At 41.9% G+C, this 18955-nt stretch overlaps 1 protein-coding gene across 2 annotated transcripts in view; it reads left to right on the top strand.

The window, feature by feature from the left end:
- SLC12A2 (solute carrier family 12 member 2) overlaps positions 1–18955 on the top strand; it is a 2115502-nt gene that overhangs the window by 1954530 nt on the left and 142017 nt on the right. For both annotated transcript variants that reach the window (XM_044060802.1, XM_044060801.1), the window contains 2 exons: positions 11089–11208; positions 11673–11784. In XM_044060802.1, coding sequence (XP_043916737.1) covers positions 11089–11208; positions 11673–11784 — 232 coding nt within the window. The remainder of the gene's footprint in view (positions 1–11088; positions 11209–11672; positions 11785–18955) is intronic.

Consider the following 18955-nt stretch of genomic DNA (forward strand, 5'->3'; position numbering starts at 1 on the left):
CCGCCCTCCTCGGCTCTATCTATGAATCCCATCATTTTACCAGAGGGACAGCCCGTGCTCGAGGAGCCCCAGACAGTTCCCCTTGAGGAACAAGTGGCTTGTGAGTTCCCCCCGGAGAGCCCCACCGGAGTCGTGCCTCGCAAGCATACATGTAAGAGGAGGCACTTCGACTCTCCCAAGTTCCTCACAGAGGACACGGATTTGGATGATAGGAAGGTTCTCCCAGGTCACCTCCTGAGCAAGTCTACTTTGGAGACTCCCGCAGATCCCTTGGTGGACCTAGTCACCTCATGGGCCTGGAAGGAGCCAGACACTGTGGAACCAATCCCTAAACGGCCTGATAGGATCTTCAGTCCACCTTCAGATAGCCAGCGTGGAACAAGGGCTCCCCTGTAGACGCTATGGTGATAGCAGCCACAAAGAAGGAACTAGCCCAAGAGAGTTCCTCTGTTCATCCTCCTGACCGAGAGTCGTGGATGATGGACCGCTTAGGAAAGCGGGTTTATACATCAGCAACCTTTTCTATTAGGGTGCCGAACTACCTGGCCCACGTCACAAGACGCCAGTGTGACCTGGTCAAGGAGCTGACTAAGTCTTCCCCTAAGTCCATGTCGCAGGAGGACAGGGGCACATTCTTCGCGAGGATGGTCACTTTGAAAGTAGTCTCCAACACGTCCATGCGACTCCTCTGTCATGCTACTGAAGGAGTGGCTAGAGCAGCTGGGTCCGACATGTCCATGAGGCGCAAAGCCTGGCTCAGACTGTCAGTTTTTGGAACCTTTCAAGGCATTCTTTGCCAGTGCCCCTTATGATGGCTCTACTCTCTTTGGTAAGACTGTCAGAGACTTTAGTCCAGAGTGAGAAGGACGGGAAGACACTGCCGTCGGAATCCACTTCTCGAACCCTCAAAGATCCTTTTCCTGGAATCAGAGAGGGCAAAAGATGCGAGTCCGGAAGTCGCAGTATTCCTGGGACAATCAAGACTCTTCTTCCGTAGAGGCAGAAGGGGACAGAATGGACGCTGGCCTAGAGGCAGAGGGGGTCCGAGGAATTTTGGGTCTCCAGAACCTTTCTCAGACAGGCCCAGACAGTAACCCTGAGGGGGGTTGCCTGACTGCTCTACTCTGGAGGCAGTAGGAGGACGATTGTCATTGCACCTGGCAGCATGGGAGTTTGTTGCATCAGACCGCTGGGTGCTTCAGATCATATCCAGAGGATGCTCTATCCCTTTTGTGGTTCCTCCCAAACACCTCCCTGATGTATCACCCACGCAAAGGGAGGCAGCAGCACAGGAAATTTCCAAGCTGCTAGGAAAACGAGCCATTGAACCTGTCCCCCCAGATCAGTCCGGATTGGGCTTCTACTCCATGTTTTTTTTTGGTGCCAAAGAAAATGAGGGATTTAAGGCCCATTCTGGACCTATCTACCCTGAACCTGTCAGTTGCCAAAGAAAAATTCCAGATGGTCACACTACAGTCCTGCAAGAGAGTGACTGGATGTGCTCGTTAGATCTCCAGGCTGCCTACTATCGCATAAAGATGCACAGAAGCTCCATGAGGTTGCTCTGCTTCCTGCTAGGAGTCAATCATTACCAATTTCAAGCCCTACCTTTTGGTCTCATCTCAGTCACCAGGGTGTTCATCAAAGTGATAGCAGTAGAAGCGGCTCACCTGAGGCTTTAGGGGAATCGGGTCTAGTCATACCTAGATGGTTGGCTCCTCACTGCTCCCACCAGGCATCTACTTTCTCAAACCAGGGATTATTTCTTAAAGCTCTCAAACCAGGGATTATTTCTTAAAGCTCTCCCTACATTTTGAGATCACAATCAACGTATCCAAATCACTTCTAAATCCTGTCCTGGTGATAGACTACATTGGGGCAAGGATAAACCCCGTACAGTGAAATTTCTTCCTGACCTCTGAGAGACTACAAAACCTGAGGATGCATGTCTCTCTGATCTACTGTTCTCATCTTCCATCGGCAGAATCCGTGTTTGAGGGCCTTAGGTTCGGTGGCGGTGACCATAACGCTTCTTTGTGCACTCGGTTACGTATGAGAATTCTACAGTGGACACTAGCTGTGCAATGTTCTCTGTTGGAACTTCCATTATTGTATACAATACAACTCAGTTGAGTCTGTCGGTTGTCCCTTCTGTGGTGAATGTGCTCTCTGGAGATCTTGGGGGGACGACCCTTTGTTTCAACCTCTGTCCAAGCCACAGTGACCACGGACGCCTCCCAAATTGACTGGGGGGGCATTGTTCGGGCAGGATGGTCCTAGGTCTGTGGTCCCCTGTTGAGACCAGCTTGCACATAAATGCTCTAGAGATGAGGGTGGTCCTTTTAGCGTTGCAGGCCCTTCATGCCTTTCCTCCTCTGGGAACCATTGCAGTTCAGTCAGATAACATGTCAGTGGTCTGGTACATCAACAAACAGGGAGGGGCCAGATCATACCCCCTTTGTCGCGAGGCCATGGGAGCGTGGGAATGAGCGATCTCCACCGGTCGTTTTCTCATAGCAATGCACATTCCAGGACAGTCCAACATTCTAGCGGACATGTTAAGTCGGACTATTCTTATGCCTTAGGAGTGGTCTCTGAATCGCTTGGTAGCCGAGCAGATCTTCCTGGATTGGGGTCAGCCTTGCTGCGATCTCTTCGCATCTCCTTCCAGTGCGAAGTGCAGTGAGTTTTTCACTCTGGACCCCCTGCCGGAGGAGTCCCCCAGAGATCTTCTAGTCCATGCTTGGCCTCCCAGTCTTCTATATGCTTACCCTCCAGTACCTCTTATTTTGTGGTTTCTACAGAAAGCTCGTAGACTGGGGAGCAAAGTGATCTTCATCGCCCCGTTTTGGTCTCACCAGGTATGGTTTCCCTTCCTTTGGTCTCACCTTCTGGCTTCGCTCTGGATCTTGGATCCCATTCAGGATCTGATTTCACACCCATCGGGGGTTCCTCATCCGAACCTGGACAGTTTGAAGCTCACAGCTTGGCTGCTCCAGTTCCCATGATCACTAGGACTACTGGATTATCCTCTTCAGTTAGGTCTATTCTGGTGGCTGCTCATAAGTCTTCAACCCGGAAGGTTTACTGCAACAAATGGGAATGTTTTTCCTTTTGGGCTTCTCAAAGGAGTTTAGACCCCTTCACAGCTCCTATTTCTGCCATTCTTGATTTCTTAGCCAATATTTTGGAGCTAGTTCTTCTACTATCAGAGTTCAATTGGCTGCCAATTCTCATTTTCTTGTGGGTGAGAATTCGGCCTCACTGGCCTCCTCCAGACTGTGTAAAGCCTTTATTGAAGGGACTTTTCTGTTATGTCCCCGGTCGAGGAACCTGTCCCCCCATTGGGACCTTACTATGGTTCTTCAAGCTTTGGTCGCTCCAACTTTTGAATCTGCTGCAACCATAGATCTAAAATTCTTATCCTGGAAAACAGCATTCCTGGTGGCTATCACTTCTGCCAAGAGGGTTTCAGAATTGCAAGCCTTGTCCATCAAAGTTCCATATATGATTTTCCATAAAGATTGGGTTTCCCTTCAGACCAATCCGTCCTTCCTTCCTAAGGTGGCATCACAAGTTAATATCAATCAAACCATCAATTTACCTGTTTTCTTTCCTAATTTTGCTAACAAAATGGAATACAAACTCCACTTGTTGGATGTTCATAGACAGTTACGATTTTATTTACACAGGACCAAAAGCTTCTGTAAAACCTATCAACTATTTGTGTCCTCCTATAAACCCTTTTGGGTAAACCTATCTCCAAGGTCACTATTGTTAGGTGAATTCCTCATGCATCCTTCAGGTCTATAAGGACAAAGGCATGTCTCCTCCGGGTCAGGTGAAAGCTCATTATACTAGATCATGGCTACTTCTGTGGCCTTTTGGTTTAGATTCTCATTGGGTGATATTTGTTCTGCAGCTACTTGGTCCACTTCTCATACCTTTATTTCTCACTACAAATTGGATTTGACTTCTAGAAAGAGAGCATCCTTTGGTTCTGCGGTGCTCCGGAATATCCTTCCATGAGGGCCACCCAGGAGTTTAGTAGCTGGGGACTCTGTCCCACAGGTTGAAGACCAAATGAAGTAAACTACTTCAGATAAAGAAGGTAGGTATGTACTCACCGTAACGTTCCATCTGAGTAGTTCTACTTCATTTGTCTTCAACTGTCCCTCCCTCCTTCCCCCTGACCTTGTCATGTGAATAGCCTGCGGGCTGCAGTTGTAGGACATAAAGTATTTTTCAGGTCGGGTTATCCGTATAAGGGTCAGCAAACTCGATCTGGGGGTTGGAAGGTAGAGGATGTGTGTTATTGGTAAGGGGAGGAGCTTGGAGCAGATGGTAGTGAGATTGCCGGCTCGGATCCGATATGGATCCAGTATCCCACAGGTTGAAGACAAATGAAGTAGAACTACTCAGAACATTATGGTGAGTACATAAACTAATGAAAAATAAAAAAGTTATTTTGAATGTGCATTAGCTGATAAGGCATAGTGAGAGACAGAGCATTTGCAAAATGCATTCAGAGCAATCTTTGAATATCAGACCTGTGTATTGTGACCCTATCTTTAAGTATGCTCTATTAATGTACATTTTGTCTGTTTTAGACATGCTTTTCAAGTGAGATAGATCAATTGCAAAAGGGTTGATCGATGGATCTTTTTACAGTTCAGATGAACTAAAAGTAAATTGGATTTTATGTGATACTGTCCTTGTTGCAATAAGACTTTTTCCATTATACAGTAAGTCTGGAATTTGGACCGATTCTGTTTTAAAAAGATATCCCCCCCCACCCCAAGTAAACAGAGTGCTCCATCTTCACCTCACTTCTCCATTGTTTTTCCAGCTGTATGCCCTTCAGTTAAGTCTTATTTTTGCGTGCCTGTCCCCTTAGAAGTATCTTTGTGGCACTGCTGAATGTGACTTTATAAAAAACATGTTTTTAAGCCCTTACTTAAACAAGAATTTACTTGTATTTATATGGACTTATAGATTATTTAATGCTTTATAGCCATATCTGTTTTGGTGGCTGTCTCTCCCACTTTGTGCTGGGTCACACTTCCTCTCAGTCTTCACAGCAAGTCGAAGAGAAAATTATGCTGCCCTGGAATTACCCCAGTAGTTGAAGAGGTTCTTTAACCCCTTGGCTTATCCATGATCCCCATGTCAGTACATAAAATGTGATGATGCCAAGATTGGTTGGTGTTTTTATTTAGCATTATTGAATGAACTCCCATAGTGAGAGCCATGTACTGCTTGAATGGTCTCTTTTCAAGAGCAGGCTGATTGGAATCTCACTGAATTGACTGTATCCTCTGCATACTGTGGAAGAAGCAGCTTATGCTTATGTGGAAAAAAAATAAAAATAAAGCAATGGCTGAATAACAGTGTATTCCCCAAATGATATAACCACCATCTTCTCAGTCTGTGATACCTCTGTTTTTTTTTCCCGTACTGTCTGACATACCTCTCAACCTGTTAGTGTGAGAAATCTAAACAGAGCCAAAAATAATGGTGGGGAGGGTACAAAGGCCCACAACCAGAGATAGATGTTGGTTATTATTGTTATAAACTTAGAAAGTTGCTGAATAACAGGCTTTGCATTAGCATGCAACTTCAATGTCTGTCATTATTTAGTGACTTCACTCCTCAGTGATTTTTCAGAAAACCACAAATTTTGAGTACAAGACCAAAAATATGAGGTAAAAAGTTTGGACAATTGGGAGGTTTATTGTCTTTTTCAGTAGAACCACTTCTTTCCATACACTTATCTTCCATAAAATGAATGAGATAAAGCAGTCTTAGATTAATGAAATTGAACATTCACGTCAGCCTGCATATATGATGCAAATAAACTGGACTCTCTACCATCTATGCCAGACGTGTGTGTGTGTGCTTGACGAGATAAATTGTTTGGCCCTCGTGAATTATAAGCAAATACACTTGGAAGTGCAGCATTTGCAGATATACTATGTCTGTCCTGCATAACTAGCTTGCTAGCATCTGCTGTCTAGGCATCTGTGGTACTAAAGTAACTTCAAGGTTCTGATTGTGGGAGTGGTTAAGAAAGGAGGAGGCAGGGGTCTTGCAGTGTGCTGGATGACAATTCAGCATGGAGCCCAGGAAGAAAGTGGTAGCCAGAAGTTATCAACCAGCATGACGGTGGTTATTAAGTCTCCTCACTGGTGACAGGAAAGTGAGTTTTGGATGTTGGAAGAGCAATAAGACTTTTTCCATTATACAGTAAATCTGGAATTTGGACATTGAGTATTACAAATATGGAATTTTCATTGAATTTGACATTTTAGTTCAAAACACTTATTCAGCACAAGCTGTAGTTCTCGTTTGCCATTTTATAATGCTGTTGGCTTGCTTTGGGTGTTCTATACTTAGAATCTGTTTTAATTTTGCACATACATGAAAGCACTAGAAAGTTGTAATGAAATTATAGTGATGACTGGAAATTACAATTTAAAATAATGGGTTTCATTTCTGGATTTCATGTTATGAAAACAGAATTTCATTTCTTTCTTTATGAATTAGTGCCCCTGTGAAAGAGATTAAGGTTAACTGAATGATCACCATAGTACTTTCCCTTTGAGGAAAGGATACATATCTACTGTATAATTTCCATTTGGTGACTTTGAAATGACATTGCAGTGGGTAAGTCAGAAGAACATCAAATGAATGTATATTCGTAGTTTTGGGAACCCTCTTTGATAGAGTAGTTATGTATAACTTGTACTCTTTGAATGGCTGTTGTAAAATCTCAGGCTTCCATTCACAGACCATGACATCCACTAACTTGAGCATCCTTGCTTTGGGGATAAGGGGGTTTATTTGTTTCTAGGAGCCCCATTTCATTCTAGCTGCTTTTGCAGTTTGAGCCTTCTCAATTCTGACAAATGCCCAATACCACTGGTTCTTGAGTCAGGGTTGGCAGAGGACCTGTCTTTTTTGCCTAGGACCGGAGCTGTTGTACTGACTGTCATAAGTGCCAAATATTTTAGCAGTTTGACTCTGTGGCTTTAAGGAGAGTAGCTGAGGCCTTCATCAGTACGTAAACACTTAACAGTGATGATGGATGAGTCTTCTTAAACTAAACTTAGGACTCCGCAGATGACCCTAAACATGAGTATGAAAGGCAGAATTTTGAAATCTGGAATCCATGTCCTTGTCCAGATCTAGATCTGCTTCAGAGTCTGTCACACCAAGAGTGGCCACTGGTCCTTTATATGCAGGGTTATCATCCCATTATTCAACTGTAGATGGCTGTAGGTTTGCTAGGTGAAGCACTGCTCTCACTTGCTATTGGTAATTGACACCGTATATAACTGCCACCCCTCCTGAGCAAGTTCACAGTCATGCAGGTGATGTTTAAGTCCTCTAGTCTCCAGGCTGTGTTTCTAGTCCGAACTTGGACTTTGGTAATGGCATTGAGTGATTGGTTGTTCATCCTTGATTATTGAGTTTGGTCCACCAGTGCCCCCCACACCCATTTTTGTGTTCATTAACCTTTTCTGTTATGTGCTATACTTTGTTACATGCTTGAATGTGGCTGAACTGGTGAATGAGGGAATGATTCAGCAGTTTTGCAGTGCTGTGGAATGGCTTCTGGCACTAATGTTTGTCTTTGATTTGCTCTCCATCATACATTCTGCAAATGTCAATGTTGGTGTCAAACTCCAGCATAAGTATATGCCTTTACTGCTTTTGCTTTGAGGAGGGCAGAAAAAGTGGCACCAGTTAGCCAGAAAAGGCTCCACTGTGCATCACCTAATGGCTCCTCTACTTGCATTCAAACAGCTCACCAATTCCATTAAGATGAGATTTGGGTATTCCCTGTCTAGGCAAAAAGTCTTGCACCTTATTTGTTCTTGTCCTGGAATCCCAATTGGACCCCTCTTCCTCTGTGAGAATATGAGGAGGAGCAGGCCTGCTTGCTACTTTCTTCCTCTGGGAGTAACCCTCCCACCCGCAGCTCTTCTGAGCTCAAGTATTGCTCTCTTTCAAGAAGAGTGCCTCTGCATGGTGAGTCCCTCCTGGCTTGCAAGTATGAATGCAGTCAGTGTGGCCCAGTGGGTTCAGATTCCACTGGTATCGCCCTTGTGGTGAGCCAGCACTGTTCAACCACTCCCACCCTCCTCAGCCAACTCCTACAAGCACCTGAGCTGCTAATTTAACTCATGTCAGCTGCACCATAATCAGAGCTTTGCCCCTTTTACCTTTTGATTCCTTGGCTGCCACAGAATGTGAATAGGTTGAGGCTCCTATGTGAGATATTAACAAAAACTTTGACCTTTTTTCTGCCTTTCTGTCTTGATTTTCTCCTTTGGATAACTATTTGGATTCAGGCAGTCCACTTTGGTGTGGTTCTTTTCTCTATTCAGTCAGTAAAAAGTAATTCAGTAACTTCTCTTCAGAAGAAAGGAAAGGAGTCCAGGGTGTTGGCCATATCTTGAACCTTTTAATACATATGTGTTGGCTGTATTAAGTCACCTCAGTTTGGACCTGCCATTTTTATCAGCCAAGCTTGAGTAGCCTTTCTTACTAGACAGGTTGGGAGGGTGACCTAATGGGTAAGGTGTTTGCCTTGCAAACACAAGGTACAGGGTTTGAGTCTCACAAGGGATAATTGGCTAGGCTTAAAATGGCTCGCAAGGGCAGTTAGCCCAGTACTAATCTATGAACCTATGAACATCCTTGAATGCAGATGTCTTTGTGGACCTCAAAGACCCTTTGTAATGAATAACTGTTGGGATTTCCTTTTCTGATAAACTGAGCATAATAATAAATTCTTGCAGTTCTTTTGCTGGATTTTGGAGTCACTTATGATTAACCCATGTGCCTACCCAAAAGTGCTCAGAGCTTTCCCTTAAATTAGTTTATTTCCTTGTTTTTGTCTGAGAGAGCAGAATCCAGGAGAGATGGTCCTTCATACTCTGGATGTGCAACACCATCTTGGTTTTCACCTGAAGCGGATGCACACCTTCAGGAAGACAGACCAGCAGTTTGTGTCCATTATTAGTGTAAAGATGCTTAGCAAAGCATGTGCAACTTGAGTTTATAGCTGCAATGTGTTTTGCTACTGGGGAGCTAGGTACCTATTGACAGATGTTGCTCTTAGGCCATTTCTTCTGGGGAAAAGGTCTTCTTTTAAGTATCTGTTACAAACATGTGTGCCCTTATCATTGGTTCACACCTTCACCAAATATTGCTTGGGCTATGATTTTAGGAGTTATATTTTCTTTGCTTCATTCGTGCACACTAAGTTACCTTTAATTTCTGTATAAACTGCCTAGAATTCCTCTGAATGTTAATCATTTTCATATAAGTTGTATTTATTCTTATCCATTGTTTTCATATTATCTAATTTGGTATAATTTATTTAAACTGTAGCTGTTTTTGTATTATTTTTGAAGATTGTAAAATTATTATTCTTCAAATGTTTCTTTTAAATACTTTGGAGCTTTTCTCCCTAGGCATGCGCTGAAAATGGGCACCTACCTAGTGATCAAATGTCAATTAATAAATTAAACTAATGCTTCAGGAGTCTGCCTTCTGATCCCTTCCCTTAAACCTCCAGCACTGGTTTACTAAAATGTTTATGTTCACTGTCTGATATTTTTCCATGCAGTTGCTCATTGTGGGAAGCTTCCAAAGTCTCACCATATCATCTGATCTGTGAAGCAGCCTTGTGCAATGGATGTTTATTTTCCTCCCACTTCAGTTTCTGTCTAGACAGCTTCCCCATCTTGTGGCTAAGGATAGAGTTCCTTGTGAAGTCATTCAGGTTTATAATGGTAGTCATTTTTCTTGTTGCTTTGGGTTGTGCATACACAGTAGTTATAGGTCAAAATTGTTGGCATTTGGGTTGGATGCACCCTTCTAACCTAGTGTAGTCTTGAACAGTATGTGCCTGAAAGAGTTGCACATGCCCCTAAATGTGAAAACTCAAATGTTTTAAGCTGAATATCAGGGGGAGTCAGTCCTACTGCAGGAGGCTTCCTCACAGATCAGCTAATACAGTGAATGTGTACCTATAATGTGCTAGCTGCTGTAGTGACACTGAATGTTTCAGTGGTAGTGGTCACAGTCTCTTGCTATGTGTTTGAGAATGAGTGGGCCAGAAGCAACGTGAGGCAGCTGAGGTTCTTGTTGACCTTTTGAGGTAAGAATGTTGGCACACTCCCTGCTTGACTGCCATCTGCTGAATGTTGAGTGGTAGCAGAGGCACCAAAGCAGCCATTAAAGATGGCAACTTTGCAGTATATTTCCATCTAATGACACTGGAGTGCATTGCCAAAGAAAGGAAGCTCCAACTCCATCTTCTAGCATAATGACAGAATGTTTGTCCTAAGCTATATTTGCAGTTTGAATGAATACAAGAGGTGGAGCTTTCTACTACTCTCCAGCTGTGAAAGACACCTGGCAGCTAGTTGTATGCTGAAAGAGGTATACTTCACGTAGATATGGGAGGCAAGCCCAGGACTGATGACCCATCACCAAAGGATGTACAGGCCAGAAATAAATGAGGCACGTTCATTATTTTATCTTTTACATATTGTATTTTTATTTTTGTTTGCTGCTGCTGTTGTACATTGTATTTCATTTGTTGACTAGTGTCAAGGACTGGTCTGTCTGAACCATTCTTTTGTTCAGCTTAGGAGTGCAAAAAAATAATCCTGCAGTATTGAAAAAAAAATTAACCTTTCATTTCATCTGTAGAACATTTTATATAATTTCTATTTAAAAAATACCTAAACCGATACTTTGCATAGCTGTGATGCTCTAATTTCTAAAACTGAATTTCCATTTGTTTTTGTTTAGTAATATCTTTCCTGGAATCTACTTAAACAATGAAAGAGGAATGGGAACACCAGATCCCTGGGTCCAGACAGAGCTTCCTCAGATGTTTGTGTTTTGTTGATTTGTATTGGCTCTTGTATTTTAGCTTAATCAAAGCATATTATCTGTATTTAGAAACTAAAATGTATCAGGTGTTGCGAAAACCGCATCACAGTAATAGCTGATTGTGTATTATCGTAAATGCTTGGATTTTGAACACACCCTTTTCCATTTCAGAACCCAAATGTCCTTCACCTCTGAACATGGTAGATCAGAAACTACTGGAGGCAAGCTCTCGATTCCAGAAAAAACAAGGCAAAGGCACAATCGATGTGTGGTGGCTGTTTGATGATGGAGGTGAAGAAATTATCCCTTTCTTTCTCACTCCAAACAAAAATGAAAAAAAATGGGAGGGATGCTTTTCCTTGAAACACACTTTTGGAAGTGTTCATTATGTATAAAAAGTTTTTTTTTTTTTTGCTAGCTCTGTTGTATAGAGGGTTACAACAGTGATTTGTAGTACATTTAGTTTGATTAGAAGCCCAGGAGCTTAGTGACCAATCAAAGAGAAGGAAAATGAGTGCACGAGGCCAAGCAAAAAACTATATTTTTCATGGATGAAGGCATTACTGTTTGTGCATGACTCTCACTCTGATAACAAATTGGCCCATAAGGGTTTCACCTCCTGAGGAATGAGAGAAGACTGTTGGGTTCCAGGAGGGGGGGGGGGTCTCTGAAGCAATTGGACATGCACAAAATTTGTGTGGGGGGGTATGATTTCCATGAACTGATATTTATTTTAATTCCTTTCTGATGTACAGGTTTGACTCTTCTGATTCCTTATGTACTCACTACCAAGAAGAAGTGGAAAGACTGCAGGATTAGAGTATTTATTGGTGGAAAAATTAACAGGATAGACCATGACAGAAGAGCGTAAGTGCATCTGTATTACAGAATGTATATACTGTAGTTGAATAGTTTAACGTTTAACAATTCTGCCTGTTACTGTGTTTTTAATGCTCTCTTCCCACTCAGTTCTTCACAACAATCAAGCATCAGCCCAATGATAAGCCTTTTAATTTCTTCCCATTTCCAGGCATTAGAAAATGCTGGAGAGAGAGGTGTAAGCTGGATTGTGTCCATCTTTTTGGAGTTATTTTGTAGGCTCCTGCTACCAGACTCTCTCCTACCTTTTGGCTGACGTAGATTATAGTGCCAGCTATTTCAAGTAAACCTACAGGTACATGCGTCTGTGAATCCCCTATTCCATAACTTTTGATCGTAACATTTGTTTTTTCATTTCAGAAACTGATTTACATGCAGCTCAAAATGCTTTTGTAGTAAATTTTAGTTTACATCTGCAAAGAGATAGGTGGCGAAGGCTAAGGATAAGGCATAGGAAAAGTTGTATGAAAGGTTGGACACTAAGGAGGGAGAAAAGGATCTGTACCGATTGGCTAGACAGAGGGACCGAGCTAGGAAAGATGTGCAGCAGGTAAAGGTGATGAAGGATAATGAGGGAAACATACTCACTAGTGAGGAGAGTGTGTTGAGCAGATGGAAAGAGTACTTTGAGGGGTTGATGAATGAAGAGAATGAGAGGGAGGAGAGAAGGTTGAATGATGTGCGGATAGTGAATCATGAAGTGCAGTGGATTAGCAAGGAGGAAGTAAGGGATAGGTATGAAGAGGATGAAGAATCGAAAGGCTGTTGGTCCAGATGACATACCTGTGGAAGCATGGAAGTGTTTAGGTGAAATGGCAGTGAAGTTTTTAACCAGATTGTTTAATTAAATTTTGGAAAGTGAGAGGATGCCTGAGGAATGCAGAAAAGTGTTTTGGTACCGATTTTTAAGAATAAGGGTGATGTGCAGAGCTGTAGTAACTACAGAGGGATTAAATTGATCAGTCACAGCATGAAGTTATGGGAAAGAGTAGTGGAAGCTAGGTTAAGAAGGGACATGATGATTAGTGATCAGCAGTATGGTTTCATGCCGGGAAAGAGCACTACAGATTTGCTTTGAGAGTGTTGATGGAGAAGTACAGAGAAGTCAGAAGGAGTTGCATTGTGTTTTGTAGACGTAGAGAAAGCATATGACAGGGTGCCTAGAGAGGAGTTGTGATATTGTATGAGGAAGTCAGGAGTGTCAGAGAGGTATGTAAGAGTGGTACATGATATGTACAAGGATAGTGCGACAGCGGTGAGGTCTGTGGTGGGAGTGATGGATGCGTTTAAGGTGGAGGTGGGATTACATCAAGGATAAGCTCTGAGCCCTTTCTTATTTGCAATGGTGATGGACAGGTTGACAGACAAGATCAGACAGGAATCCCTGTGGACTATGATGTTTGCAGATGACATTGTGATCTGTAGTGAGAGTAGGGAACAGGTAGAGGAGACCCTGGAGAGATGGAGATATGCTCTAGAGAGGAGAGAAATGAAGGTCAGCAGGACTAAGACAGAATATAAGTGTGTGAATGAGAGGGAGGATAGAGGAATGGTGAGGATGCAAGGAGTAGAAGTGGTGAAGGTGGATGAGTTTAAATACTTGGGATCAGTAGTTCAGAGTAATGGTGAGTGTGGAAGAGAGGTGAAGAAGAGAGTACAGGCAGGATGAAGTGGGTGGAGAAGTGTCAGGAGTGATTTGTGACAGACGAGTACCAGTAAGTGTGAAAGGGAAGGTGTACAAGAGGGTAGTGAGACCAGCTATGTTGTATGGGTTGGAGACAGTGGCATTGACAAAAAGGCAGGAGTTAGAGCTGGATGTGGCAGAGTTAAAGATGTTAAGATTTGCACTGGGTGTGATGAGGGTGGACAGGATTAGGAATAAGTATATTAGAGGGTCAGCCCAGGTTGGAAGGTTTGGAGAAAAAGCCAGAGGCGCAAGATTACGTTGGTTTTGACATGTGCTGAGGAGGGATGCTGAGTATATTGGGAAAAAGATGCTAAGGATGAAGCTACCAGGTAACAGGAAAAGAGGAAGGCCTAAGATAAGGTTTATGGATGTGGTGAGAGAGGACATGCAGGTGGTTGGTGTGACAAAGCAAGATGCAGAGGACAGGAAGAAATGGAAACAGATGATCCGCTGTGGCAACCCCAAACGGGAACAGCCGAAAGAAGAAGATTATGATGATCTGCTGTTTGAAATTTTAACTACAGTAACATTCATTCATTTTACCCTACATAATCATTACATGGTATACTAAAAGATTTTTTCCAAACACTGTCACAAACTTTTCGTCCATGTCAAAAGTCTCAAAATTCACTTCACAAAATGTTTCAGTTCGATGAGAATAAATGCCTTTACTACTTCAGGCTTGACTACCAAAGAACTAATAATAATGTCCCATACAAAATGTCTATAGTCTCCTCTTTTCTTGACTCAATTTTTACTGATGGTCTAATTCTTTGCACATTCAAAACCCCCTGCATTATTCACCCCCTTGTGCCACTACATTAATGTAAGTCAAGACCATTTTCTCTTCAAAAACCCTTTTTGTTACAGTACCTTTTATAAAATCCACCACCTTTTCCTCGCTGATCGCAACATCCATTCTACCTTGGATGTACATTACTCAACATTTCAGTTTCCTAATTTAAATTCTCTGGTACCATATCCAATCAGAAAACTGCTACCTCACATAGTTCTGTTTCATTTATCATTTTAAGCAAAATATCATACTTCAGTCTAGCTTGTTGAACTTCTAAAATAATGTGCTGTAATCCACTGTCTACACAATTTGTATGCAAAGAATCGGAAATCTGCTTCTCCTGCTATCATAGTGATTCCAAACATTCTGCAACAATGTCAGTTCCACATACTGTATGTACTCTGCCCTTCTCCATATCCTCCATCATACCCTGTTCCAGTCACAGCCTTCTGGTTGCTCTATGCAGAAAAGTGTAGGGTAAGTTACCTGATGTTCTGGTCAAATTACCCTTAGTACTATAACTACCACCTTGGGTCACCCCTGAAAAGAGGCTGCTAACCTAGTGGGACTAATCCAGTTAAATGACTTAAAAAAAAAAAAAAAACACTTTTGTACATGAAAATAATAGTGTCATGGGTTAAGCACTGCTCCAGTTCATTTGCTTGCATTGCATTTGAACTTGTTAGCTTGCCAGAACTCAAACCTCTGGCCATTGCTCTCAGTCCTGGATGATGCATTTAATACTGCCTCTTTGGAGTCGGGCTTGTGCATAAAAGGTTTGGAACTTAGCCTTGGTGTCCAGTGGTGCTTTTGTACTCAAGTCGGGAGCCTAGTCTTTCTGCCAGGAAGCCAGACCATTTTGTTAGCTACATTTATTTTTTATTTATACATTTTTTAAACCAGTATGTACGGTGGTCCAGAGGCCCTTTTCAGACCTAACCAAGGCAAAACTAATACAGTGGTTGTGTCTGTGGATTCAGTAATGACTATATTTCCAGTGACAGCAAGACTAAAATCCTCAGCTGTTATGGGAAGTAGATTTTCATCTCCACTAGCCTTCTCATTAGGTCCCTTAAGTTCCAGTCCTACATATGGAAGCTTCTGGAGTCCCTTCTTAACCACTTGAAGCAGAAAGCAGAGGCAGTAGATAAAGATCTGATGTAAGAGACATCCCTTAGCTGTAAAGTCTCATTTCCCTCCTTGCCAGACACTCCATGAATGTGGCTATGATGTAGCAGGTAGATCAGCTGCTTTCAGGGTCTGTGATTAGGTGGCATATTAATTGTACAGCCCCTGCTGGACCCCATGAAAACAGGACTTTCTAATGCATATTTGGGCAAGAAGCTTCTGTTTGGGCCTCCTGCATAGATAATTTTGGAAAAAAAGGGAAAAACCATGAAGACTGTCAAGGATCAATTTTCTTTCATCTTCACCAGGATATACTAGTAATCATCTCAGTAAGAGCTAACCTTTCTGCCCTGAGTAAAACAAAGGCAAGTAAGAGGGCCTTCAACAAGAAATTGGTTATGATACCTATAAGGGAATATGTGCGACTCATCAATGCTCATGTCCCACCTCAAAAGCTTTTTAAAACCTACACCTACAATGACCCCTTGTTCTCTTCCTATATAGGAAGGAGGCAGACTGCCAGAGTGTACACCAGTGGGAATGCATCACACAGAACAGACCTACAGATATGAAAGCAGGTTGTACAGATTGCATATATGTGTGTGTATGTATATAATACACACACACATATATGTGTGTGTGTATGTATATATATATACACATGCACACACACACACACACACACACACACACATATATATATATATATATATATATATGCATTCTTACCACTCCCAAGGATCCAAGCACATCTTATACCACTCTTGCAAGAATAGTTATCAGGGAGCCATAGAGATGTTACCAGAAGAAATGTGAGGGCACAGATCTCTACTACCAACTTTTTTTTCTGAGTCCAAGAAAAGATGGGCCTTGGAGGTTCATTTTGGATCTGTCTAGATAATTGAAGTTTCTAAATGTTCCAGAGGTCAACATAACCCTGCAAGAGGCTCTTACCTTTTCTCTTAAAGCAAACTTACATGTCTAAAATGGATGTTAAAAGGTGTCCATCTCTACATCCTGATAGCCAGGGTACAGTGAGGATTCCTCAGGTTTAGAGCAGGGGGGTTCTACTACCAGTTTTACCCTCTGTCTTTGGCTTTTCTAATTCACTTTTAGTGTCTGTAGAAAGTGCCTGGCTGTAGTAATTTTGCAGGATTAGTAGCATTCATGTCTACCCTTACTAGGATGACTTTTCATCTGGGCAACTTCCATTGAGAAGATCCAGAAGGCTGTAAATTTTACTCTGAATTGCTTCCAGTACTTGTGGCTGTTCCTAAATCTTGAGAAGTTGTACGTTTTACCAATAAATTAAGTGTTTGGTGGGGGCTGCTTTTGTTCTCTGTATCTTGCAGTGCCCCTAGAGTCAGGGCTTTTTTTTTCTATCCCTGTATTTCAAGACGGTCTCCAAGGGTAAATGAGTATTGACAAGAGAGATGGTCATCATTCCCACTTCCTAAGTGGCATTTGGGATCATCTGTCAAGGAAACCAAGTACTGGCTAGCTTTCAAATACACAGACTGCCTTCCCCCTCTCTTCCTGTGGCAGCTGATTGGCTGAGCATATCTTTGAAGCCTTCAGCTGTAACAGGAAATGGGCGTTCAGCATTTTTCTGAGACCCAAAGAAGAAAATCCTCTTGACTTTTCACAGGATCCAGTGCTGATTTTTCCTGCTAACTGCTCACATTGTTATTAAACATAGTTTTATTTCAGTTTACCATGGTTAAAGTATGTGGAACTAATTTTTAACACTTGTTTGGCTCATTGGTTGCTTTGATGTTTAGACTGTGTACTGGAAATTCTTTAACTTCTGTCAATTGTAAGAGAGTTCTGAACACTTGTAAACTTTGACAGTAGGACAGTTTGGCTGTTGTGTGGGGACGTAGAAACTTTAAGTGCTTACTGCGCTACATTATCCAGTACTGTCAGTTGATTACTCTTGCTAGTCTTCTCTCCCCTGACTTGATGGATTCTAACTCTGGTTTCCCCAGTCAAATCCAGTTACACCTGAAAAGAAAGAACAAAGTGAAAATATGCCTCAGACTACAGTTAGTGATTCTGTTATGGCCTAATCTGGCACTCAGATCACTTCCCTTTTGCTCCATCTCCCTATAGTGTAGCTTTGCTGACCACTATTGAGTGGTGTTTAGATGCATCCTCCAGAGTTGTTGCAATACGTGGAGTAGGTATGTAAGAACCAAACCATTTATGTGTAGGAGTAGTCCAGGGTAAAAGATCCCTTGCCAGGCAAAATACTCTGTCCCCAGACGTTTTGCCTAGTAGTGAAGTTCTCAATAAAAAGAAAAACAAGCTTCATCACACGGCTGATAATCAGATTGTAGCTTTTTATAAGGCTGATGTTGGGTTATCATTGGCTAAGAGTGCCCTGTAGACTGCCAATTCTGGTTGTTTTGTTTTTGTACATGTCTAACCAAACTAACATTAGAGCCACCTTTCTGTTTCAGAGAATGAGGAGGAATACAATGAGAATAATGGTGATTTTCCTAGTTGACACCGAGTTCTGTCACAGTGATTCTTTGTAAGGTGAACCTGAGTTTTAAGTCCAAACAAGTGTTAATTTTTTCTCAGATGATTGCTAGATTTAGTTTTTGCTTAAGAGCCGTCAGGAACCATACCGTTCAACAATACAGCCATCAAAAATTTGGACAATGGCTCTTAAAAAGTAGTTACATCTGGACAACTGATTAGCATGTCATTTGCATAACTCCTCCCACTTCCATTAAGCTTACAAAGCATCTCCGTTAAGAAACATGCATGTAAAAAAGAGTGACAGAACGATGCAAAATAAAAATATTGTCACTCACTGCTCCAAAAAGTCTTTCAGTGCAGATACTTTATAAAATTAACTGTGAAATCACTGCACCACAAGAAAAGGGGAATTCCTCATATGGAAATCAATATGTAATTCTGATAAACTCTGCATTCTTGTAAAGCTGGTTGTTACACAGGTGGACAGCTCAAACTTTGTTATAAAACTGTTATTGAGGAAGAATAGCAATGGGCTATTGCCGCATAATTTCTAGACTTATTCTGAGACTCAAACTTGGACACTTTACCAAAAGTGCAAAGAAAGCAGAACAGTTTTATCCTATAGTTAAGGAGTTTGAGGCTAACACTTTCCACAAGCTTTATAACTATGTCCTTCAACCGGACAGTGCTCCAGGGTTACACCAAGTTAAATAAGCAGGTGTGCCTAACAGACTTAAACAAGGTTAACAAATGAATAAAATCATAAAAAAAAAATACATTAAACAAATGAGACTCCTGTTTCACTTCAACATACTGGACTGTAGCTGATGTGTCATTTATACATAATAAATATAAAAATGACATTCAGGTTAATGCTTTTTTCAAAACTAGTTTTGCAGAAATATTAAGACACAAAAAAATTATAAAGGCTATATATGGAATTTTATTTTACAGTGTGTGTACAGTTTAGATAATTTTGATACATCCTTACGTGCAGAACGAAGGTCTTGCATGAATGCATCACACGTTTACTAGAAACTGCTGTATAAGAAGGATTAATA

The sequence above is a fragment of the Protopterus annectens genome, chromosome 2.part0 (genome assembly GCF_019279795.1).
Source record: "Protopterus annectens isolate FY-2018-M chromosome 2.part0, PAN1.0, whole genome shotgun sequence".
In the NCBI taxonomy this organism is placed as follows: domain Eukaryota; kingdom Metazoa; phylum Chordata; order Ceratodontiformes; family Protopteridae; genus Protopterus; species Protopterus annectens.